A 27,571-nucleotide genomic window follows, 5' to 3' on the forward strand; every position below is an offset into this window, starting at 1 on the left:
CAAAGATGTTAATGGGCAGGTCAAGTGCTCATTAGCCCATTCGTTTATAGCGTTTGAAACTCTTGCTTTAACTATGGGTTCTTTCAACATATTTAAATCTGTGCGGAAATTTTGTTTTGTTGGAAATTGGAAGTTTGTATGAAAGTCGTATGTTTTTGTAGTAACAGACTTGAAATTTAAAATGTATGCTCTATAGATAGTGAGAAAGTGTTCAAATAATGTATCTTTGGAAATCAACTCCCTTTTGCGGTTAAAACGGGGTATGGTAGGTTGACTCACTCATCACGAAACCTCCGAAACTATAACAGCTACAAACTTGAAATTTTGCAGATAGGTTCCTTATAGAGCGTAAACTTCCGCTGAAAACGGATTTTACGAAACTCGACCCTTAAAGGGATAAAACGGGGTTTAGAAGTTTGTATGAAAGTCCTATGTTATTAAGGTAAGAGACTTGAAATTCAAAATGTATGCTCTATAGATGGTGAGGATGTGACCAAATAATACATCGAGATCTCTATATATAAAAGAGAAAGGTGGTGACTCACTCATCACGAGAACTCAAAATCCGCTGGATGGTCCATCCATCCAAGATGGACAAAGATGAAATTTGGCGGGGAGGTAGATTGGAGGGAGGTAGTTAGTAGACGTCCGCTAAGAACGGATTTTGCAATATTCCACCGCTAAGAAGGTTTAATTGGGGTTGATAGTTTGTATGAAACATATACAGCTGCTATAAATTCGCCTGAAAGGCTATTTATACTGCAGCCTGAAAATAAAACTAAAAATGTGGTGTATAAAGAGGTTTTATAAAAATAACTATTAAATTATACTAAATTGTGCGTTTGAAAAAGTTACTCAGAGTGATAAGCATTTCAAGTGACTGAAATAAAAAAAATAATTTGCGTCAAGCAGCTTAATAGTAATGCATATCTTTATAACCACGCGGACGTAGTCCGTATTTACACAACCACTTTCACCAATGGAGAGAGGGCTTCAAGAGGAAGGTTTACGGAACGGCTAAGCTGATTTTGATGAGAATTTCACTGGAAGTTTGCCGGGAAAACTTTGTGACAAACTGATTTCAACGCGGGCGAAGCCACGGGAGCAGCTAGTTAAAATTTATAAATATCAAGTCTCAAGGTCAAAGGTCAAGAAACAAATATTACTGATATGTAAACGTAACCAATGGCGTTAATTTGTTGCGTAAATATATGAGTAATTGTAGAGAGAGCTGCACATTTTGTAAATTAAGTGAATAGCAATCTATAAGATATATTAAATACCGTAAAACTTGAACTTAGCTATAAGTTTACATTTTTGTTGGTGACAAATGATTTTAAAGAAAACTTGTTAGCATAAAAATTCATTTTGATTACTGGTACAATTAGTTTTTCGGTTACAATTTTTTTATATTCATGCTATTTATTAGCATTAAGTAAGTATATAGTAGATTAGATACAGTAGATTTTTCACACATCTATACATATCTGCAAAACATTATATGTAACTATTTCTTACAATACTGTGTAATATACACCATCATGTACCTAAAACCACATACACAAATCGTAGTAAAAATGAAATTTACCGAGCATTTGTTGCATATCTGTTTTGTCGTTGAACTTCATATGCTTTAATCTTTGAAAGTAAGACTGACGTTCCATTCCAAGATGGCAGACATGCCGCTTATACCATGATAGTATGGACTCGTAGGAGTATAAGTTTTAGGTGTGTCTTTCTAAATATCGAACTATAATGTCTCCCGAAATTTTGAATAAAGTCTTTTACGAATATATCGACAATGTAAAGCAACGTTCTCGCGTAGTGTGCGCTAGATTTAGGTAACGTTTGTGCCGAAACATATGTAAAACGGTGATCGAAATCATTGTGTTATTCGGTTTATCGTGTACGATAAGTATTCTGGTTTGATGTTAAATTAAAATGTGGAATATGATGTGCGACGTGATGCCTACGATATCTGAAGACAATATTAGCCAGCGTAGTTCGCAGTTCTCTGGCGAGGATGCGAATTTCGAGCAGCTCATGGTGTCTATGTTGGATGAGAGAGATAAGCTCGTGGAGAGCCTCCGGGAGACGCAGGAGCGCCTCGGGGACACCGAGCTGCGACTCAAGGACGTGGAGAAAGAGCGGGACTCGTTGCACCGACAGATCGCAGCTAACTTACCTCAGGTCAGTGACATTTGCCTGTCTATTTAAAATCTTATTATAGCAGACAACTCGACACATACGAGTTATATCATTAAGGCTTATGATGTCGAATATAACAAACTCGGAGTTCGAGATACATAGTAGTCCACAATGATAACATTTATCAATGTAAATTTACAGATTGTGATAGTGAGAGTTTGAAAAAAATGTGATATGAAGTTTGACCGTGAGCCTGGTGCTCTGTAGAAGTTTTACTATAAACATTGAGCTTTTTACAATGTTACATAGTTTCAATTGTTAAAGATTTAAAAAGAAATCGGCAATAAACTGCTTCAAAACTAATTAAGGACTTTTAAACCAGTATTTATAACCAAAAAAAATGTTTAATTTAGAAATCATATTAGACCCTACAAATGGAAAAAATTGAACTATCATTCTAATGGGCAGATCTTATAGGATGTCGATGTTTTTGAATATTTTTACTTTAGCTAAAGTTTTCCTTTTAAATGAAATTTACTTTTAAACAACTCTATACCTTATCATAGACATTTCAATATTATTTAAAATATATACAAACTAAGGCCTGGTTTCGATTTAATAATACTTATAATCATAGTTTACAATTACTTTTATTAATTTATTATGTAATATGCATCTAAATTGATATAAGAATACTAGCTGACCCGCCAAACGTTGTCTTGCCGCTATTAAAAATAGGGGTTGGTGGTAGAAGGGTGAAAATTTAGTGTTGTATCTATTTTTAAATGCCAAATCAATAAAAAAGAAATAAGAATTTTGTCAAAAATATAAAAAAATAATATTTAGGGGTTCACCTTTATCATTAAGGGGTACGAAAAATAGATGTTGGCCGATTTTTAAACCTACCCGATATGCACGCAAAATTTTATAAAAATCGGTCCAGCCATTTCCAAAGAGTTTGGTAACAAACACCGCGACACGAGAATTTAATATATGATTGAATATATATGTAATTAATATTGCAATAATTATATAATATTAATAAATAGAAAGCATTATCTTTTCTATTTATATATTATTATATAACATAAGTAACATATGAGTTATGTTTACTTCCCTTGACATAGTGGCTTATATTTTATGTTAATGAAAGCTGTTGATAAATCTTACATTATCTATTATAAATATAGTAATAATTTATAATGTAAATAAGGAAATAAGGTCATTTGTAATTATATTGGGTATTGTATAAATCTAGTACTTGTTCGACCTTTTCTTTTAATCCTTCAATGAATGTAATCACTCATACTTTTAAAATAAATAAAATGTACTACAATCAACGGCCCCGCTAGAATTTACCATTGTGTCAGGGATTCGGAAACACACAATATATAAGCAACGTCCTGACCTGAAATGTTAAAAACAAATTTATCATAAATAAACTAATATTGATAAGAATTTAATTTAATTTTTTTATTATTATTATAAGTTAAAATGTTATAGAAATTATTTTCTCGCTACATATTTTGTTTGTTGATGGTGAATATTTAAATATATTTATTATACACACTTTTCAATAGACATTTTAGTTTTAATCACCATTGCAATTATATAGTAACAACAGCTAACTTTAAACAACGATTGGTTATTATCATGTAATTATTATTTTGATTACATAATAAAAGGACATATGTTAAGATTGATGACATGTCTATATAATTAAACAGTTATATATGTAGCTAGTTAGTTCGTATAATTTAACAGTTGGATGTTTATTGCTTATAATCTATCTTGTAATAAACTATTGAACATTTAAATAAATTCGCTACTAACAAGTTAAGCAATACGTAGGGTCGGGTAGGGTCATCCATTAACAATGTTTAAACCCCCTACCCACTAGGTAGTGTACCCTATATTTACATACAGATATAATTTTATAAATTTTAGAAAATAAGGCTTTCTGATGCATATTTACAGACAGACGTTGAGGTTGTAGGGTTTTTACTGTCTGTTTTTTTTTTTGTTTCGAATTCACGAAGTTGTATATTTTATTATAAATTATATTTATAATTTTCTTATATATTGAATGTACAAAAAAATTATATAAACTAATAAAATTGTATTTATTTTTTGAGAACATATGTATTAATAACAAAAGTATCAGATATAGATAATCCTTTGGTTGATTCAGAGATTTAAACATCAAAACGTGTTTTTATTTAAATATTCGTTAGAGTGATAATAATGCAATTTTAATTATAATTTTTAATTACGTTACCTTGATTTTTTGACTTTGTTCTGTAATGATGACATCATTCTTTTACTATCTCTGCAAATTTATAGAAGCATGAAGTATAAAATGAATCATCAAGTTCTTTTTAAACGACGTCAAAAAAAAAAATACAGTCCGATTGAGAGGTTCTGTGTAATGTATATTTTTTTATGTATAATTACATCATAACTTTTCACCGGGTGTACTGATTAAGATTATCTCTATTTGATCTTTTTTTATATCGAAAGCTGGTTTTTGTCATGTGATCCCATTTTAATTTGATCGAGATCTGCCCGGATTTTTTTGAGTTATCTGTATAATGCACATTTGACTCTTCTATTGACTAGCTACTTCATATAACTTATCAATGTAATCGAAGTTTGTTTCATTTTGTTTTTGTTATTGTTTTCATTGAATTTTATTTGATATAATAATATATTTTTTTATGAAAAAATTTTATTCACAAAAATGGCGGCGGTGTGGTTCGCCACCCATCACGTCTCGTTTCTCGCGGGGGCGAAAAGCGGCCCATGGAGAGCCGCTTCGCTACGTTGAATGTAAGAGGAGGAATGGATGGTAAGGTAGATGAAGTATGTCAGATGATGGATGAAAGATTCATAGATATTTTGTGCGTGAATGAAACCAAGAGGAAAGGGTGTGACACCACGGTACATGGACCCTACACGGCATACTGGTCGGGAGTCCCCCAAACCAGCCGAGCCTGTCAGGGAGTTGGTGTGATCCTTTCCTCTCGAATGGTTGAATGTGTGATGGAGCATGAATGTGTAAGCCCAAGACTCCTCTGGATTAGGTTGAAAGTCGGACTCACTCGCTTGTTTATCCTTGGGGTCTATGCACCGACGGATCTGCGCGGAGGTGGGTCATTAAAAGACCAACAAGAGAGAGAGGAATTTTGGGATAGCATGAGAGAGGTCTTGAATAAATGCGGAGAAAATGAACGGATCGTAATGTTAGGGGACTTTAATGGGTGGGTTGGAGTAAAGCGTGATGGGTATGAAAGAGTTCTGGGTACGTTTGGGGACGAAAGAGTGAATGACAATGGGAGAAGTCTGCTTGAAGTATGCTTGGAATGGAATCTTTGCGTGGTCAACACAATGTTTGAACACAAAAAGATCCATTTGTATACAAGAGATGAGGGTGAGTCTAGAAGTATGATTGATTTTGTAATTGTGGATGAAAGACTGAGAAAGAAAGTGCTTGACACTCGGGCATACCGCGGTGTTGGTCTCGACACAGACCACTTCCTGGTCATAGCCCGAATACGTGGCCTCTTTAAACGATGGCGCCACCGAGGGGCCGAGCCTACGAGTGTTTTAGCCAGAATAAAAGTGGAAAATCTACAAGGAAAAGAAAAGAAAGATGAGTATGTAGAGAAACTGAAAGAAAGTTTTAAAGGCATAGAAGAGATAGGTGTGATTGAGAATTTGTGGGAGACTTTTAAGAAAGGGGTCGTGAATAGTGCTATTGAGGTGTGCGGGGTAGCTAAAAGAAGGAAAGGAAGAAAGAACTATAATGTGTGGATGGATAAAGATGTACAAAAGGCTGTGCAAGAAAAGAAGAAAGCGTGGTTGGATTGGTTAGCAACAAAAGCTAACCAAAAGGTTCAAAAGGCAACGGATGACGAGGTAAAGGAAGCAAGAACGAAGTATAAAAGATTGAAATCAGTAGCGAAAGAAGTTGTGTCTAGAAAGAAAGAAGAACGAAAGGATGATTTTGATAGGAGGCTCACTGAAGATTTCCAGTCAAACATTAAGTTTTTCTGGAAATCCATCAAAACAGCCAGAGGAAAAATTTCTCCCTCGGAGCTGAGCACAATCAGGAGTCAAGATGGGAGCGTTATAAATGGAGAAGAATGTGTGTTAAAGAGATGGAAAGAGTATTTTGAAAGTGTGTTTGAAAGAGAGGAAGTGCAGGTACAACATCCGGCACCCTCCATTGAGAGTAGTATAAATGTCGATGAAAGTGAGATAAGCATGGATGAAATAGTGAAAGCGCTGAAAAGTATGAGATTAGGTAAGGCTGCAGGGTATGACAGGATCACCGTCGAGATGCTGAGGGCTGGACAGGGTATAGTGGCTAGCCAGCTGTACTGCCTTTTCAATTTGTGCTGGCGAAATGGGCAAGTACCGGAAGACTGGTGCAAAGCCGTAATCGTGCCGTTGTATAAGGGAAAAGGGTCACGGCAGGACTGCATAAATTACCGCGGTATAAGCCTTCTCAGCGTCGTCGGTAAATTGTATGCGAAAGTGTTGATTGAAAGAGTTGTGAATGAAACAGATGAAAAAGTATGGGATGCACAAGCGGGATTTAGAAAGGGAATGGGATGTACGGATCAGGTCTTTTCCTTGCGGTGCATAGCCGAAAAGTTTTTAGCAAAAAACAAAAAGGTCTATTGCGCGTTCGTGGATCTGGAAAAGGCCTATGATAGAGTGGTGAGGAATGAATTGTGGTCAGCATTGTCCGTGTACGGTGTGAGCGGCGCACTCATGCGAGCACTACAATCTCTTTATAGGGATTCTAGTGCTTGTGTGAGGATAAACGGGGCATACACTGAATGGTTTAATATCGAAAAAGGTGTTAGACAGGGATGTGTAGCGTCACCGTGGCTGTTTAACTTGTTCATGGACAATTGCTTGACAGAGTTAAAAGAGAATGAAAGTGGGTTGAGAATGGGTGAGTTACTCGTCAAATGTCTTCTCTATGCTGATGACCAAGTATTACTTGCGTCCTCGGCCGAGGAGTTGCAGGAGATGGTAACTGCTATGAGTGGAGCTTTTGTTAGAAAGGGAATGAAGATGAATGTAAAGAAGACGAAAGTGATGGTGTTTGAAAGAGATGAGGTAGTGACAGACTGTAATATCGTGATTGGAGATGAACAAATTGAACAGGTGAATGAGTTTGTGTATCTGGGTTCGAAGTTTACAAGAGATGGAAAGTGTGAGAGTGATATTGAAAGAAGAGTGAATGCAGGAAACATGGTGAACGGAGCTTTGAACTCCTTTATGAGCAGTCGGAAGGTGTCTAAAAAGGCTCGTTTGGCTGTGCATGAGGGGGTGTGGCTTCCGACACTCATGTACGGAAGTGAAAGTTGGGTATGGCAGAAGAGACATGAAAGCAGAATAAATGCAGTTGAGATGAGAGCGTTAAGAAGTATGATAGGAGTTAAACTGAGTGACAGGATGAGAAATAGTGAGATAAAGAAACGGTGTGGTCTGAAAGAAGATGTAGTGACAAAAATTGAGAAAGGTATGCTGAGATGGTTTGGTCATGTCGAGAGAATGAATGAAGAACGACTGACGAAAAAAGTGTATAAGGCGAGTGTGAGTGGAAGTGTTGGAAGGGGTAGACCTAGGCGGACATTTCAAGGGGACGTCTTGAAAAAAGGCCAGGTCAAGAGTACCCTAAACCGACGAGCATGTATGAAGGGAATAATGAAAGTAGATGAAGCGAAACAAGTATGTAAGGATCGTAGCAAGTGGAAAGAAGTGGTCTCTGCCTACCCCTACGGGAAAGAGGCGTGATTATATGTATGTATGTATGTAATAATATATAAGTAATTGCTTAAGTACAATAGACTTGTCTGTTTCTTTCATACAAACAAACAGTGGCAAATATTTTTAACAGTATTGCAGAAATATTAATGTTAGAGAGTAGGTCAAGGCAGCTGAACTAACTGTGCAGTCATTGGAACTATTCTCTTGAATTAATATAAGAAATATTGTTTCGTCTACCAATGGATCGGAGCTCATCCAGTGACTTACCTAGACCTTAATATAAATCTGAATCTAAAAATCCTAAGTATTCTAGTCTTATTAAGTCCTGTATTAAAGTTTAAATTAATGTAAGTTTTTGCCGGTACATGTGAACTGTGTTTGCCTAAAAATTTGAATCATGTACGCTAATAAAAATGAAGACTGCACAATCACTATAGAATTAAGACATTGGCTTAAAGATGTCTTTTTATACTTTAAGTGAGAATTGAAGGAATATTGAGATGAGTTTATAATATAGCAAAAGTTATTGTGCTCAGAACTTGACTGCCTTGTTTCTTCATTGTGATTCTACCATATAATAATGAGTTGAAGTTGTTCAGCTAATTTGTATCATTCAATTCTTTTCAACTAATACATTTAAGTCGTTTGTTTACCTTATTTTTGACCGACTTCCAAAAAAGGACGAGGTTCTCAATTTGAATGTTCTTTTATTTTATGTTACCTCAGAACTTTTTACTGGGCGGACCGATTTTGATGATTTTTTTAAAATCAAAACGTGTTACGTATTATGTGGTTTTTCGTCGACCAACGTTGTATTATATATACCGCATGACTTTTCATTGGGTATACCGATTTTGATGATTCTTCTAATCGAAAGCTGATGCTTGTCTTGTATAGTCCCATTTAAATTTGATCGAGATCGGATGAATTTTTTGAGTAAACTTTGATAACGCGTCTTTACTTGACTATTTTTTCGTCTTCCAACGTTTTATTATTGGTCGATGTAATAGACGTAATAAACACAATTATTTTTATCTACGTCGTCTTTGCTTCCATATAAGTTAAATGTTAATTCATGTAACAACATTACATAATACTTAAATGATTTTTTTGATACTTAAAGATATTTATACATGCCTTGGTTGACATCTCTTATCTCCTGCCTCTCCTTGTATAGTTTAATGATGTGTTTATTCAAGGCTATGAACATTTTTTTAAGTTATATGTAATATTTATTATTATATATGTATGTTATTAAATATGTATGTTATTAAATATGTATGTAATAATATATGACGCGTTGGCGCAACGTTCACAGCACTGGTTTGTGACTGTCGCGCTAGCGGTTGCGGGTTCGATCCCCGCAAATGACAAACATTTGTATTGGCCATGCAGATGTTTGTCGTGTTTTGGGTGTTGTGCTGTTCTTGTCCTTGGTGCAATAAGCAGTCCACGGTGTCCCCACCGTGCCTCTGAGAGCACGCTAAGCTGTCGGTCCCGGTTTTTATCAAGTACATCTGATAGCGATCGCGTTACTCATAGTAGGAATATATCCAATCCGTTACTCAAACATTATTAATATTCAATCATGTCCTGCATGAATGCTTGTATTACCAAACGCACACATATTTGTCATTTATATAAAATAATAAAGAAATTATGAACTCATTAAGTATTTACTTTGATACTTTGATTTATCATTGGATCTATGTTTATCACGATTAGGATTCAGCCTGTAACATCTCGTTGCTGAACATAGGTTTCTCTCCATGTAGGAGAAGGATTGGGGCCATAATCCACCACGCTGCTCCTCTGCGAGGCGAGGGATATATTTCCTACTATGATTAACAATCGTTATCGGGTGTTTATGATAAAAATTGGGACAGCATAACGTGTTCGCCGAGGCGCGGTGGCGTGACTCACGAGGACAGACATCCAAACGAAAACAAATATTTTCGAAAAATATAAATATCCATCCCGAGCGGAAGTCGAACCCATAGTCGCCGGTGTGTGCCTTAGCCACGTCTCAAAATCAAAATCAAAATCAAAAATAGCTTTATTCAAATAGGCTCCAAGAGCACTTTCGAATCGTCATTTTACAAATTAAAACTTTAAAAACAAATTATTATTTTTGTAAAAGTGAAGCTACCACCGATTCGGAATGTAGATTCTGCAGATAAGAATCGGCAAGAAACTTCGCAGTTATTCTTTTGAAATTCTCGTGTAGTACTCGACGTATTGTGTGTTAACGTATCTACAAAAAGTCATCTTAAAAAAAATTAAATCAAAATGTAACTAATCCGCTATCGTCACGAGGAGTTCCCGTATATAACTTGTCTGATGTCTATCAGCTAGATAAGATTAGATTTCGCAAGTGTAGGTTATGCTTGCAGTGTTATCTTCGTGAAATACTCGTAAACAAGTAACCTATACTAGGATCAGTTGATTTGGATTCGATCTTTGGACTTGTTATTACTATTTAAAAAAAAAATCCTTTGAGTTGGAATGTCTTTAGTTCAAGGTATTTATGTCCTATAACGGTCACAGCACCATGCACTACAGCTCAATTTTAAAACTAATAAGTTTGGTATTAATACAACTTAAGAGATGTAACGTGTGTTGCCTCGTTAATCGGTAAAGATGATGCGCTGGTTTGAAAGAAAGAAAACAATAAAAAAATACTTCTTGACCAATGTCATAAAGAGCTATTTAAAAACACCAATTTCAAAAATTCTGAGAAGGCTGCGTTATTGTTGAATGAATTAGACTATTTTATAACTGATGAAAACGGAACAGCCGAAATGGGTGTAATCCACACGAAGCGCAATGGAAATGTAGTATAATATAACCCTAGTTCCTAAACTAGTAATAGATGTCTTTTAGGCTGTGATGTTAGTTAACGAAATTTAAGTGGAATGGGAAGTGAAGTCAGTGCTTGTAAAAACTTAGTGACAGAGAAAAAACTTATCAGATGTTTATGATATGGGAGTGTAGTCGGCTGCTAAGGATAGGAAAAAGAAGTTAGCATATAGCTCTCTTATATATATTTTGCATGCACCGCAGTGGACAAGCTTGGTGTATTAAGCATTGATCGTTCTAAAAAATCTATGCAATGGGATGTTATAAGCTGAATTAATCAATGAATCAATCTCTCATATTATAACTACGTATAGTACACTAAACGTAGTTGTTATACGACGCTAATGTGATAAAAAATGTGAATGTGCTTCTCGGTAAAAAATCTGCTTACTGATAAGAACCTCCCTGATAGATTCCCTGTGTGGATCTGAAACAGAATACCTATTCTCACTTCATGTCTGTTTGTACTGACTTATTCAGTGCTTAAACCGAAACGCAGTACAAAGCATTGTTGTTGGTAAAAGTACTCGTGGGCTGCCTCAATGGGAATATGTTCGGAATATCTTCTATAGTGCCGTCTGTTTTATGATGAATGTTTTTGTTAATCATGCTTAATGCTATCCTTTTAAAACCCAAACTCAGTAATCGTCTTCCTCTATATAAATTAAATTGTCAGTTATGTCGCGTGTTGTGTAAGAAAAACATTGAAGAATATTTCTAATGTACTGTGGCGATAAGTGCAAGTGATCTAGAAATAGCATCTTTGTTTTTTTTTTTTAATTTATTCATTAAAATCTCCACGATCTTTGGTGTTCGTACGTTTGTCAAATTTAATGTATAATACGTATAAATTTATTTTCAAAACATTGCTCTGTAACTGTTTCTACACTTAAAACATAATATATCTTTACGTAACAGAGCTTTCTACTTTATCCTGAGTTTTCCATACATCATTTAGTACCTAGATCACGTTAAATTTTTCATTGAAGTCCAAATTTCTAATAACGAAGCACTTTCCGCATTGCTAATAAACTATGCAGCATCACAACACTGTCCGTGATATCATCATCATCATCACTTCAACCTAATACAATCCACTGCTGGACATATGCCTCCACAAGTTAGTTAACTCATGTGTTTTGCCCATAGTCACCACGCTTAGATTTGTTCATATTTTTGTAAATGCATCCACTTTCCACCTATTCATTCTTTCATTCATTTTTGTACTTCGTTGAGAGTACCAATCGTTTATCAAAATAAAATAATACATGCGACGATTTTCTTTGCACGATCGATCCTAAAGATAAGGTCTGAAGATATCCCCAATCAAGATTGCTTTGCTAGCATTCGTAATTTGCGTTAGAATAGTAAATTAATGGTGGCTACGAACTCCGAAGTAGTTTGTGTAGTTATAATCTTATACCGTTTATTGGAATGAAGACTATTGTTGGGACCTGTGATCTTTCTTGATGTTTATACTTCTGTCGAGTATCTTCAGTTGCTTATTCAGCAGTGGAGACAACCAAATCGTTCTTGTCTGTCTATACTCATACATGTTGTTGGTAAATTCAATCCTACTATTACAGTAGTCGAAATTCGACCATAATTGATTTAAATTATAAGTTTGAACATTATTAACGTTCTGTTGTCACTTATATAATAATAAACAAAAGAGGAGGTATATATGCGTGTAAATGTCAAATACATGGTAGTGTGTAACTTGTTTTTTTTTTTTTTTATTCATTTAATGTATTTTTTATGCATAATTTAAAAATTATATTAGCATTCATGCCTTCGTTGTCTATATAAACTATTTAAGTGTACGATATAAATTCCAAGTTATAGAATTGACGTATCTTTAAAATAAAAGCAAATTAAATTGGTTACCATTTCTGGATTAACTAAGAGCTGATGGAATTAGTGTTTACGTCTGCCACGGCGCATGTCAAAGCGTGATCAAGAAATGATGGTTAGGCTGAACATCCACCGAATGTCTACAGTTGTGCAGATCGATTCGTACTTACATTTTAGTTTTTAAAGATTTTTGTGATTGTATGGCGAATATAACTAAATTTATTACGAAGGCACTTACGAAGACTTTTTGGTTTTAACTTTGTCGACGTTTATGGTTTATTTTCGTGAGTCACACCTTGATACTATTGAGCCTAAAACTTTTGTTATTAAACAGGCTTTTCAACTCAAAAAGGTTTTTTGTATTTGAATATATCCTGAAATAAATGTAAATGTAAATGAAACAATTTGTTTGTAAATAAAATATATAATTTTTTTTATTTATAATTTTTATATGTTAATTTAAGCCGTGTGGTGTCGGCCGAGTAGAATAGCACCACCCCCTTTCTTCCCGTAGGGGTCGTAAAAGGCGATCGAGGGATAAACCTGGCTCAAAATCATAAGGGTCCTGGAGAAGGAAAACTTCATTTGAAACCCGGAATGGGGTCTCCGTCAAGCATTCGTGGCATAGCTCTAAAATGCGAAAGACTCCTGCAGCCAAACTGGCTCCACACGTATCGACTCGTCGTTTCTGTGGGCCTAGCCAGTGAGGTCGAGAGGGTGGCGCAGAGCTTAGGCAACTCTGCGTTTTCCTGAAGAGTGACCTAGGCAACAAAGTGTGTCTGACACTGTCTAAATCGTCTGCAATAGACGGACTAAAGCCAATGATGATGATGAACGATATTTTTTGTTATCCATTAATAATATTACTTGCCTGCTAAAGGGAAATTGTAACTATTGTTTTATTACAACTACTGTTTTAACATGCCCTGAGTTATTCGTTTGTAACCCTTACACGATTGAGATTATATATAAACAAGGCACATAATTAGAATTTAAATCAACTCTTTGCGTCTTAACAATGATACGTAAGTGTAAAACTATCAATTTTACAGAAACTCGCATTGCAAAATTAAATAATAACATTTGTTAATTGATAACATGCAATCAAAGTAATTATGACATTCGTACCCTCTGATCTGCTAATACAAGAACGTACTATCTCGTGATCTTCAACAAAGAGAATAGGTTATGATGTGGTCTACTTAAGGATTCATTAAACGTATAGTTATACCCAATGTCGTAGATAACGCACTAAATTGTCGCTCGTTTTCAGCCTTTGTACTTAATTTTTCCACTTCCTCTCCTTGGCTGTTATCCGAAACGACACTTACGCAAGCATTTATTTAGAAATCATCTTTCCTTTTAATTTTAAGAGCAATTAAAATGTTTATTTTCTAACCGTTTAGTTGTAATTCCAGCATCCGTGTTACTTGTCTCATAATTACATGAGTAAGCGTCTACTTTTAAAGATTATGGCATTAATGATTCGGATCTATTTCTCATGCATGTGGACTCCATCAACTATTTTGTATCAAATCAAGCAAGATTCAAAGGAGACACAGTGAAACCATTTGAAAGCAAAAAAAATTGATCAGACTCGATAACCTTGAAGGGAAACCCTTGTGTTTTATTTACTTTCCAATTTTCCCGTGATCTTTATAGTTTTCTCTGATCTGGATTCAAGAGTTATTATCTCGAATAGAATTACGTTGTCGGTGTCACGTGTCGTCCATGACCATGAGCGTCCGAAAGTTGACCTTGAAAGCTTAAGCATTTTGTTGCTAATGTCGTACTCGTCTGCCAGCACATGATTTACCGATCGAGAGGATATTTTCAATATTTCAATAAAACAGTCGAAACTTAAAGGAAATGTCAGTTTCTGAATCGAGAGATTTGTACTCAACAAACGCTCAGCTCCGGTGTTACACTGGTTCACAGTGTGTCCAAGCGTTTCTCGTTTCGTGGATGCGGTAATACCTCTACACATTAGTTCGACAGTATCGGAGTACGCTCTCGTTGGCGCGTCGCCAAGTCGCCGTGGGAAGATTTGTTGACGGTCACGATCTTACGGGAATTAAGTCACGTTAATAAATCGAAATGACAACGGAAAAGTCGTTTTTACGTTTTAAAATAATAATAGTTTTCTTGATGTAAATAAGTCACGTGACTGGTTTAGTTGGTTGTTCGGTGATGTTGGCTGGGTTTTTCTTTGAAATATGATGTATATATACATCACATGACTGTTGCACTAAATAAGATAAATAAGAAAAATTTTGCCTGGATCGATGGCAACAAAATTGTTACAAACTTACGAATGTTTGATCGTCAAATGTTTTTAAATTTTTGGAAATGAAATTAATGGTTCTGCTGGAGTTTTTCGTCTCCTTTACTTTTAATTGTTAAATATATTTTTGGTAATTGTAGTAGTAAAGTTATCCACTAGATAAACGTTGACACATATTTCTTTTTTATCTTTAACTTATTAGTTGGGGTATTTTAGCTCCGTCTGATAAATCCTACCAGTATCTTGTAGATTAGATAAACTTCATCAGCTACTAGTAAACGGGTCGCTATTCCTAAAATTATGATATTTTATATCAATGGCACTAAATATTTCAAATATCGTTTGTTACCTGTCGTTTCTCTCCGCACATCAGATTGCATCGCTATTGTGGTCTGACAATCGATACTGTTAGATGAGCCACGTAATCTGTATTCACGATGAAAGCCCCTGTTATGAATAAATCGGAGATATTAATAACGGATATTAATTAGTATCGTATGTACTAATATGTACAATAATGTTGTATAATAATATATTTGTGTTCATGTTTGATATACGGTAGCTAATGTTTTGAGGTAAGTTTTTAATCGGGATATGATACAGTGACTGAGATTGGTACTTTAAGTAAAAAGATTAATTGTTTTTTTTTTCTTTTGAGGGTCATCAGTAGAATGTAATTTTATGAATACGATAGCCTTTATAAATTGTTTCGACCACAATTCAGTCTTTAACATCCCATTGCTGGGCATAGATCACTTTCTCCGTACAGGAGAATGGTCGAAGCATAAGCAATTCAAATTAGACATTAGACAATTAAACATATTTGTACATACCTATGTAGGTAATACCTACATACCTTCTAGGTATGAAATAAAAAAAAAATGAAAGATCGCCTGGTCGGAGAGTTTTAATACAACTATAGAATTTAGAAATGTGATTACATGTATAAAAATTTTGCTCTAGCCATGAAGTCTGACATTTTAAGCTCAGATTGATTTTATTTCATTACGTATTACTGTCTACGAGTCGCGCCACATCGAGTCGGTCATTGCTGTATCTTCCTGCTATAAACCCGGTTACGATTCAAATCCGGAACGGAGAATTACATTCCCATTTATTGAACAAGGAAACGACCTCAATAACTAGATCGATTTAAGAAAAGTAATTAAAAACGTTTAATTACGATCGTATAATTATTTATGTAGGTTAATTTTTATATGGTCTAGTACATAAACTATTCAGACGTCTGTCTTTGGTTTTTGTTTTATCTGGATTTAGTTTTTTAGTGCTTTTTATATTATCTACTCAATGGGATCACGTTGATAAAAATTTTAAAAATCGTATATATTGTTTATAATATTTTTTTTAGTATTGTATCTATAAGAATTGCCTTTAATTTTTTGTTAATTTATATTATATTTATAATATATATACATATATTATATTTATGTATATTATAATTATAATTATATAAGTATATATATACAAATATTACACCCAGACTAAGGTGGTAATTGAAACCCGCAACACGTCGAACAGAAAGCATGGCTACTACAAACTATGCCAACGAGTCAAAATAAATTAATTTTGACTTAAATTAATACATAATATAAATTTATTCTCAGACAATTTCAATATGGTTTGTAGAATTTTATTATACATGCGAATACCATGACCCAAAAAAGAGATATTTACATTGCGCAGTCTTCGCGCTTTACAAACACTATTGTCTTCCAGGTAGGAAACATTAGCTTGACATTTAAGCCATAACGGTCAGTAGGCTTACTCTTGACTTCAATCCCAATCTCACAAAAACACGAATTCAATACAGTTCCAGTTCCAATCTGTAATATTTTGGTACTCTTGACCAAATCGAGCTTTCAATTAAATTGAAATTGGAATCGAATTGACGATCGGTTTCCGATGTAGCCATTATAATAAAAAATAATAAGAAAATAAAATTTAACTCATAAAATTTTATGTTTTTAAATTATAATTTGTCTCCAATAATAAATTATTATCTATTATATTGTAATTCGTTAAATTAAACCTAAAACTGATTTTTTTAAGCATAAAAACGCAAGATATGTTATACATTCTGGCATAATGTGTGTTGTTGTTAAAAAAAAGCTCACGACTGGCGCCATTTTGAGACTTCTAAATTCCAAATTATCTCGATTACGTATTTTCTTAATTTATATTTATAATTAACTTATCTTCTTTCTTTATTTACTTCTGTAATAATTTCTGCAATTTTACCAGTGTAAAGCTTAACTTAGTGAATACAAAAGTTTATTAATATTGTTAAAACAAAAGATATTGGAGACTTAAATACTGTGATTTTTATTTAAATATTAGAAACATAAATACTGTGATTTATATTTAAAAATTGCTACCTTAGGTTAAAAGAGGATAAAAAGCTAATTGTTAAGTATTTAGTTCTATTTTAACAAAATACTGTGATTGTGATATTGTTGATAATATAAAAATATACATAAATAAGCGCCAGTCGCGCCATTATCTTAATAAATAAAAACTTTAAGATACACAATCGAACACTAAAAAGTTAACTTTATTGAAACGAGTAAATTCGATCCCAAACACGATTTCCAAGTCGATAGTCAACGTCAAAATATTGTCAAGAGTGCAAAAAATGCTTAAGATCGAGAAATCCCAATTTCTATTAGTTACATAAAATTCCACTGTAATTGAGTCAAATCGTGCGCTAGTGTAGTGTTCAAGAGTACCGATTGACAAGTTCTCGATCCCAATCCTAAATTTCAAATAGGATTGAGTTTCAAGAGTAAGCCTGCAGGTACTGTTAACTTATCGTCGCCTCCAAGAAATACTACGCCAAATTGATTTGTTTTTCAGAGAAGCTTACGAAAAAAAAAAAAGATAATTACTAAAGTAATTTTAATAAAATAAACAGGTTTGATAAGTAAAGTAAAAATAAAAGTAACAGTAAAATAATATAAAGACATTTATGTGTGTTTTTCCATTAAAAACAGAAAGTATCTTAAACTGTTGTAGTTCTTGTTGTTCTTGGTGTAAAGTATATTCTAACTACGACACTGGCAGTAGACACAGAATAAAAATGTTACTAGAAAATAAGTATGCGTTAGAAATAAAGTTTTGAGAAATCAATTATACTATACAGTAGGTATTTGCGAGAAATGTGTTATTAATAATTATGTAAAACGACCTTCCATACTATACTCACGATCTTCCATACTATGATTACAATTGACGACAAATTAGTAATCAAACATATAATATATGTATATAGATGTAGGTAGTCATGATAATATTTCTCGACTGTAGATTTTTGCAATTTAATCTTCTTTTCGTGTTTCTGAACTTATTATACAAGTATTTCAGGTAATATTCAGTTAATCACTTCACTTCAGCCTGTCGCAGTCCACTGCTGGACATAAGCCTCCCCAAGTTCGCACCAAAAATGACGTGAACTCATGTGTTTCGCCCATAGTCACCACGCTTGACAGGCGGGCTGATGACCGCAGGGCTGGCTTTGTCGCACCGAAGACGCTGCTGCCCGTCTTCGATCTGTGTATTTCAAAGCCAGCTAAGGATGGTTATTCCGCCATCGGTCGGCCTTTAAGTTCCAAGGTGGCACTGGAACTATGTTATCCCTTAGTCACCCAGTCTTACGACACCCACGGGAAGAGAGGGGGTGGCTATATTCCTTACTGCCGAAACCACACAGCAGAATATTCAGTCAATACAAAACATACATTATTGCGAAGTAAGTAAGCGTTGCAAAAGGTAGCGTGTTGAAGTATATTAATTATTTGCAATTGTAAATTGATTTCTAATTACAAAATAGAATACAAATAACACAATATTTACCAATTTGTATTTCTCGATCGTTACTCGTAGTGAATATATTAGCCAACCCGCAGTAGGGCAGCGTGGTGGATTAAGCTCCAATCCTAGTCCAACATGAAGAAAGATGCCTATGATCAGCAGTGGGATATTACGAGCTGAATCGTGATATGATTTGTTACATATTAAAATTGGTGCTGAAATGTAAACATAGAATAGAAAGTTATTTCCATTGGGTGTGAAGTTAGCGAAATATCGGCTGGCAATTTTAATTTCTTGATTTACAAATGTGGTATGGTAAGTCTGGTAACATCTTAATAGTACCTACTTGCAAATTCATGCTTGTATATGTTGTGACGATACAACACGGTCACAGCAACTCGTTGATGCGCTCGCGGCGCATGATCCATTCCGTACATGACAGACCTTGCATAAAAAAATATGTTCACCCCGGAAGACGTAATCGCATTCGTCCCAGTTAGCAATACTCGTAAAGTAATTTATCTATCTAGACAGATAATATTTAATTTTTCTAATACTTTGTGAAAGATTCTTACGGAATGAAAATTTAAGAAAAAGGCGCGAAGAATTGCAGAAATTCGGAAAATGAGTGTTTTACAGCTCGCAACATAGGACAACGTCTGTTGGATCAGCGAGTTAAGTAATAACATTTTATAAAACGAAATTTATTTTTTGAGTTAGGGCAAAGCAGGAAATTTCCTGCTCAAATGTGGATGAGCCTGACTGGGGGGCCCGAGGTGTTTTCAGGCAGTGTTGTGTTCCTGTTGGTAAGTAAGGTGACCAGAGCTCCTGGGGGGAGTTAGGGATAGGGTCGGCAATGCGCTTGCGATGCTTATGGTGTTGCATACGTCTATAAGCTACTAATAAATACTAATCGCTTACCATTAGGTAAGTAGTACGCTTGTTTGCCAACCTACTTGTATAAAAAAAGCAATATCATGGTCTTGAAATAAAAAAAGTAAGCATCGAGGTGCGGTGGACGTAATTGCGCTTGTCCCAGTTAGCAGTACGAATGAAGTAATAGTCAATAACGATTACGATCGAGCGTGAGAAGATTTCGTTGTCGGTGGACACTCCCGTTAGTTGTCGTGATTATAAACCGAGTGATTATTCATTGCCAATTAAATACTTATTTAGGTGTTTGTCACATATCGTAGGGCCTGTTCCAGCGGTTGTGGATTACGCTATTTGACGGATGATGGTAACTAACAGATAAAAGCTTACGGTATATTATTCTTTTTTACCATCGAGTTTCGCTATATTTTTGAGATATTTCTGTTCGCAAATGTGAATTATTGTAAATGTTTTAGTTTATAAATTGAGCGATTTGAAAATATATTAATATTTTTAACCGACTTCGAAAAGGGAGGAGGTTAATTTGACCGTGTATATACATATAATGTATTTTCGGGGATAACTTCGTCGTTTATGAACCGATTTTGATAATTCTTTTTTTGTTGGGAAGGAGATATCCCAAGGGTACCCCCATGATAAGGAAACCAGGATCTGATGATGGAATCTCAGAGAAATCGAGGGGATCCCTCGAAAATCGTGACGACTAGTGCGTTTGTGAATTTTTTTCGTCTACTTACATTGTATTACTTGTCGATGTAATTGAACTCGGTTTTTTTCGTTTTCTGGCGAAAATAATTATTTATCACTAGCATTAACACTATATAATAAACATATCTTTCTGTAATCTCTTCATAAAAGTACAACTTGAGTTGCGTAGATGAACTACGCTAACGGCCCCATTTTAAATTTCCACTTTAAGCAAACACCAGAATAACTCGAGCTTTAAAGCTCTAAAAGCGTTTTATGTATTTTTCAGTCAATTTTATAAATTATAAGGTCAAGAGTATAATGACATATTTTTCTTTTGAACGACGTTTCATACGGGCTACATTCAGTAATTAGTGCGCGACGGCTTGTAAAGGCGCGTACACTTTGTGTTCGCGCTGTACATGATCAGCGACCGGATTAAACCGATGAAAATAGTGTAATTTTACTCTGCTAGGTTCAAGCAGTCCATATGTCGTAAATTACCTTATTAATATTTATAGAGTTGTTCTTTCGGACTGATATGATGGTATGGACAGTAAAAAAATACGTTACAATAGATTTTTTTATTGTTGAAATGGCTGTGCCCCACGGTTCCCGCGTTATTTTGAAAATAAAGATACTAAAATGCCATATATCCTATAGTCTTCCTCGGAAAATTAAATAGTTAACACAAAAACAATTTTTCCACTCGAACCAGAAACTTAAAAATATTATACCTATCCTACAACAGTTACATTTTAAATCGAATCGCCGAAATACCTCAAACCCATCACAACAGAATGTAACAACACACCATATTAAAAACCATTAAATATGAATTACACGGGGGCCCGCGATAAATCAATGTTTCAGCCATATCGGAGCGATTGGTAAGAATTTTACCACCGCTCGAAATGGAGCGAGGCCGGTTCAAAGCTGCGAGAAATAACTGAAGCTTCTGAGACTTGAGTTCAGGATATTTGGTGAATTGGAAGATTTAGAATATCTAGGATTGAATGATGAATCTGGGAACCACTAATCTATGTAAATATATAAATAAAATACATATATTATTAATCTATAAAAAAATATTTTATGCATGTAGGTTTCAAAAGCTCTAAAATCGTCATTTTACAAATTAAAGTTTATAAAGTTAAGCTAACACCGATTCGGAATGTAGATTTAGCAGACAAGAAAAGCCATAGTTACTTTTAAAAAAATGTGTTGTTACTTTTTTTTTTGTATTTGTATGTGTAATTTTTTTTTTAAATAAATCGATATAGGTATACATGAAAAAAATATGATGTAAAATTGTAAATAATAAAAGAAAATCTCATTTCTAAACCTAATAGAGGATTTTTACCGTATTTAAATTTCGTTACTCATAGTAGAGAATATATCCGTCAACCCGCATTGGAGCAACGTGGTGGATTAAACTCTGTTCCTTTTACTACATGGGGAAAGAGGCCTATGCCCCTTCAGTGGGATATTACAGGCTGAAGCGAGATAAGCTTAACATCAAGATTCCGTTATAAAATCTCCAACTTAACTGCTACGATAGCGGAACTGCAGGTTCGTTTATTTAGGTAAACTGAAATCCCGTGCATAATTTATAAATTACTCTTCACTATTAAAGTTTCAGCGGCTTTCTTGCACCTGCAGGTTGCATAAATTTCTTGAATGTTTAATAAACATGACAGTCTTATCAAATTATGAGAATGAATTTATAATATCTATTTGCTGTCTTCCTTATTCTTATTCACGTTCCTATTCTAATAATCTATGAAAAAGTGGTATGAGTATTAATTTGGATATTCTATGATGAAATTATTTTATCTGGTTTTGGAAAAAATGGAAATACGAACAAAAATATCAATAAATATAATAATATATAAATAAATATTTACACAAAACACACACGGTCGTCTGTTCCTTAAGTAAGCAACGTAATGCTTGTGTTATAGGTAACAGCCGACTGGTATAGCTACATTTTTTTTTTTTCGATAAACATACTTATAAATAATACATATATAAATATATAAAAAAATATTTATATCGCAATTAGTTTGCCCATAGTTTTGTTAAGAGTGTACAGGGCAAAATGCCTAACTGTCCTTACCAGTATTAAGTAATCCTACTAATACAATGCCAGTTAATGTAACAATACGACTTGTAACTGTAAAAACGAGTATAAAGGCTTTAATTAACAAAGCTCCTGGTAAAAATAGTATCCGAACAATAAATTTAAAGAATATGCAAGAATATAAATAGTGCTATCGAAAATGTAATTAACATCTATGTACAGTTATATATATATATATATATATATATATATATATATATATATATATATATATATATATATATATATATATATATATATATATAATATATATATATATATATATATCACATAAACTCGTTAGAGATAATTGTTATTTATATTCTTTCATGTATCATAATAAATAAGTCTATTTACTTAATTACCGTTACGTATACGCTCGGAGCAACAATTACGAAATAATATCAGGATTGTTTGTGTTACACAAAATATGCTGGTTGAATTAATTTCAAAACAAAATTGCTTTTAACATTTCTACCTCGGTCAGACCACGTAACGTCTCCTGTGATCGGAATTGCTTAGTTTTTTTCTAGTTTAAGTTAATACTCTTGGATTCCACGAAATATTGAATGTTCTTGAAATTTAAACGTGATTGCTTTATATTCTTGATATGAAACTATAATTATTTAAAAAAAATCATCGCTCGTTTACGGTAATTTTTCATATGTGTACGTGTTTATGTAAGACCATTTGAGTGTGTCTCCTTTAGTTTGTTTGTCACCTCTGTCGCCTTGGCAATATGATTTTTTTTTAAATATGTGATGTGTCGTATTTTTGCCTTACTTTTTAGAGTTCCGCACCCAAAGGGTAAAAATGGGACCCTATTACTAAGACTTTCCTGTCTGTCCGTCCATCCGTCTGTCTGTCACCAGGCTGTATCTCAAAAACCGCGCTAGCTAGACGGTTGAAAATTTCAGAAATTGTGTATTTCTGGTGACGCTATAACAACAAACACTAAAAACAAAATAAAATAAATATTTAAGGGGGGCCTCCCATACAAATTACATTTTATTAACCCACACATTTCTTGTCTATTTTTGCTCGATATCAATAAATGGTAACAGGTAGGCACTTGAAATATTCACAAAATACTTAACTGTATCTTTACTTTAATAATAAATAATAAAATTAAAATAAAAAATGCGTAGACAAAAAAAATATGTCTAAATATTTTATCTAGTCAAGTGGTACGGGAACCCTACGGGCGCGAGTCCGACTCGCACTTGGCCGGTTTTTGTAATCGTTTTGATGCAGACAAGCGACAAGCGACAAGACATAACTGCGATATTTATTATTTAATTTTGCTTTTTTATTAAGTTGTTTAATCATATATACTAGTGTAAATCGTCTTCATACTCATACATACATAATTCTTATATGCCCATAAATTTACAAATTAAAATAGCTTGGTTTCATATAATTAAAAAAAATAAACGAAAAGGTTGAATACTTAAAATAAAGCTGTTACTCAAATACTAAATGAGATTTTGTAATATTTAAAAAAAAAATTGAAATAAAAAGAACCCTAAAGCGAAACTCATAACCGCGAGTCTAGGTTGAAGTTTGGTTTGCTAAGTATTTGAGAAATTTTAATGACGCCACTTAGCGGCACCGACGCCTCTGAACATGTTTAGTAATTTATTTGTCATTATTTTGATATTAATTTTTTTTTATTTGATTCAGTTCCGAAGTCATCTTAGTTATTCGTTGTTGTCTGTTTCCTTAATTCTTCTGTAAGATTAACTGTGTATCATATAGAAGAACTTAAAATACTTTTCCTTAACAATTTGCCCACCCCAAGACGGACTTGATGCACTCCTTCATAAAATAGATCTAGCTTTTATGTTGATTAATCACAAATTAACAAAATACAAGCGAATAAGCGACGCCCTCCGGCCCGCTGGACCGACGATCTACGTAAGATTGCCGGTGTAGGCTGGATAAGGATGGCGGAAAACCGGGATGTCTGGCGCGAACTTGGGGAGGCCTATGTCCAGCACTGAATTGTAATAGGCTGAACTGACTAACTAACAAGCTAAGCGAAGCTGCATAATTAGCGAAAACGTAAAAATAAATCGAAGTATATCTTGATTGTAAAATAGAACCTATCATTTAATGTAGAATAAGTTGACAATTAGCATTCACTGAAAAATATACCTCCATAAATCATAAACAATTATTTTTAAACTAGCTGCCCGGACAGACTTCGTTCTGTCAAAAGTTAATAGTAAAAATTATTATTATGGACCTTAAGGAACATACAAAAAAAGTCATTATCGAGTTATGCGCTTAGCAACATTCATTTTTATTTATATAGATAGATATAAATATGCAGATACGAATAGTTTCATGACAACTTGGTAGGTAATTAACTGTGGATTTCAGCCACGTCGTAAGCCACTAACAAATATATATTACGATCTATTTCAGGACATAAATCTAGTAAACCTATTATGTTCAAAAACGGTTCGAAGACAAAGGCAATTTAGCAGCTGCGTGTGGTAGATAAGGCAAACACTATAAATTGTATATTTGCAGACTATGACTTTGAGAATAATAGATTAAATTTTATTTCATTTATTTCGTAAAAAACCTTAGCTTTAATTATTTTTTTCACTAAACATTCTAATATTAGCTATTAACAATTGGTATTCGAAGAAGTATAGTATTTTAAAGCGACGTGTCTTCAAATGTGTAAACATCGCTGAAATAAGATAGAATAGTTTTCTTTTTAATCCAATAAAAAAGTTATTAGGTACACACATAAAAGAAAAATACAGTCGATTTGAGAACCTCTTCGTTTTTTGAATTCGCTCATAAATAGTTAAAAATAGGGGTCTCTCTTGAAGATTGGATTAGAAATAAGACTATCTGCGAGAGAGCGACAGTAACCGACACAGGCCACAGAATTAGCAAGTTGAAGTGGCCAACAATCTACGTAAGATTGCCGGTGGAAGCTGGGTGAGGATTGCGGAAAACCGGGAACTTGGGGGTTTAGCGCAAACTTGGGGACGCATATGCCCAGCGGTGGACTGCGATAGGCTGAAGTGGTAGTGATAAAAATAGTTTATATTATATAAGCAATGGCCTAAATACGTATTTTATCTCGTACAAAACTGTCCAAATTTATGCCCCGTGGCAACAGCACGAGTTGTGAGGAATCGTCGTTGTTTCACATGATCGCAAAGGTGCGGAGCTAGTTTTAGCCATCACGCTTATCCTGCTCCATTAAACTTCGCACATGCGCATTATTGGTTTCCTAACTTTTCAATGTTGGTTTCATCCAGTTGTAGTTAAAATTGGCCACATATTGTTTTAATAACAGAATCGATTTGATTGAGAACTTTTTAGCCATTAATACTTTGTACGAAACGTTATTAGTTAAATGCTCCTTTGTAATGGTTGCTGTATGGTCTATGGTTGATACCCTCATTAGAGCACATACAATAACTGATATGATGATGACGATTTATTAATCACTAGCTGCACCCCGCAGTTTCAAACGATTTAATTTGAGGGAAAATAACCTATAACTTTCCCCGGTAAATGGGCTATCCGAAAATAATTTTACTTTTCAATTCGAACCAGTATCTTCTGAGATTAGCGCCTTTAAACTATCAAACTTTTTAGCTTTATGGTATTAGTTCCGTTCCAGGAAGTATCCAGGACACCGAAATATGTCTTTTAGCAATGACAGAGTTTTAAGAGTTTTAAAGCATAACTAAAATTTCTTCCTTCGGAATCGGAATCGTTCATAGTAAATGAAATCAAACTGAAATGTCATTCATCAAAACTGTGGGGGTTTTGGTTTTGTTTTTGTTATCATGGACATTTTGACCAAATGAAACAATATCTATGTATATTTAATTTTGTTTTTGTTCGTGTAAGTATAGTCTTTCTAATTCATAGTTAGGATATCCAATTGAAACGTCCATTTTGAATTTTGACACATTTAACAGTGATGGCCATAAGTTGGATTTCCGTTGTTGTTACTAGATTATGCCAATAGGTGGCACTTTTTATTATTGTCTTCTAGTGGGTAGGACCACGAAAGATCAGATTTAAGGATAATATAAACCACACTTTATAAAAAATTGAAGTGGTAATGGGTATGGGCAATATTTACATAAAATAACGATGACGCCTATTTTCATATTATTCTTCTAAAAACATTTCTTTTCTTCTTAATTTTAAATACCTGAGCTATCGCAAAATTTAAGTTCGTATGTGGTGGTAATATTCGAGTAAATTACTCGTACATTGTAATGGCATTAAATTGTTCAAATAAAAATTACAACTGACGGCGAGCAGTAAATCAACAAATCCATTTAAATATGCGTCGGAAAGTTGATGCGATCGTTATAATCCATTCAGCTAAATGTGGCAAACTTGCGGAGTGGATTTTCTAATACAATTGCGTGAATATTTGCATGAGCAAATGTTTTGCTCGCGCAAACCCGCGTTATATGTCGTGCAAATATTGTGTTTGAGTAACGAATGCGTTGTAAAATAAACATAATCTCGATAGAATTGAGGGCCTCGTTAAACTCGATTTGTTTATGTACGAAATAGATTTATGAATATTTTTAGTATACACCTAACGTCGATGTTTTTTATTGATGTCGATTATTATAAATCTATCCATATTTGTGATTCGTATAAACTGAATTCATTTGTAATTTATGATGCTTTCTCAATTTGTTTGATTAATTGGTTATGGTATAATTATTGATTTAAATGAAAATGATCTCCTATAGTTTAATTGGTATTATTAGGAATCAGCGGCGTTGGCCGTTCCGCAGCTAGCCTACTATGAGTTCTTTATCAAAATTTGTCTGGAAGCGTCTATGACTTTATAAAGATTGCAGAAAAATTTAGATTTATATTGTAATGAAAAAGTCCTTAAAACAAGTACAATATTCTCCTTAGCTCGTAGTATTAGTTGGGTCTTAAAAATATCTCAGTTTGGTAATATCTGGTAATACCTACATTTAATCAGATTGTTTTTTTACTAGGTCGGCAAACAAGCATACTTGCTGATACCCAGATAGTAAGCGATTACCGTAGCCTATAGACGCCTGCAACACCTGAAGCATCGCAAGCGCAGT

At 34.0% G+C, this 27,571-nt stretch overlaps 1 protein-coding gene across 1 annotated transcript in view; it reads left to right on the forward strand.

Annotated features, from left to right (window-relative positions):
• The first annotated feature begins 1,663 nt into the window (after positions 1-1,663).
• Positions 1,664-27,571, forward strand: part of LOC123658761 (liprin-alpha-1) — a 189,751-nt gene continuing 163,843 nt past the window's right edge. The window contains exon 1 of the mRNA XM_045594097.1: positions 1,664-2,190. Coding sequence (XP_045450053.1) covers positions 1,942-2,190 — 249 coding nt within the window. The 5' untranslated portion in view covers positions 1,664-1,941. The remainder of the gene's footprint in view (positions 2,191-27,571) is intronic.

Source organism: Melitaea cinxia, chromosome 12 (genome assembly GCF_905220565.1).
Source record: "Melitaea cinxia chromosome 12, ilMelCinx1.1, whole genome shotgun sequence".
Taxonomy (NCBI): domain Eukaryota; kingdom Metazoa; phylum Arthropoda; class Insecta; order Lepidoptera; family Nymphalidae; genus Melitaea; species Melitaea cinxia.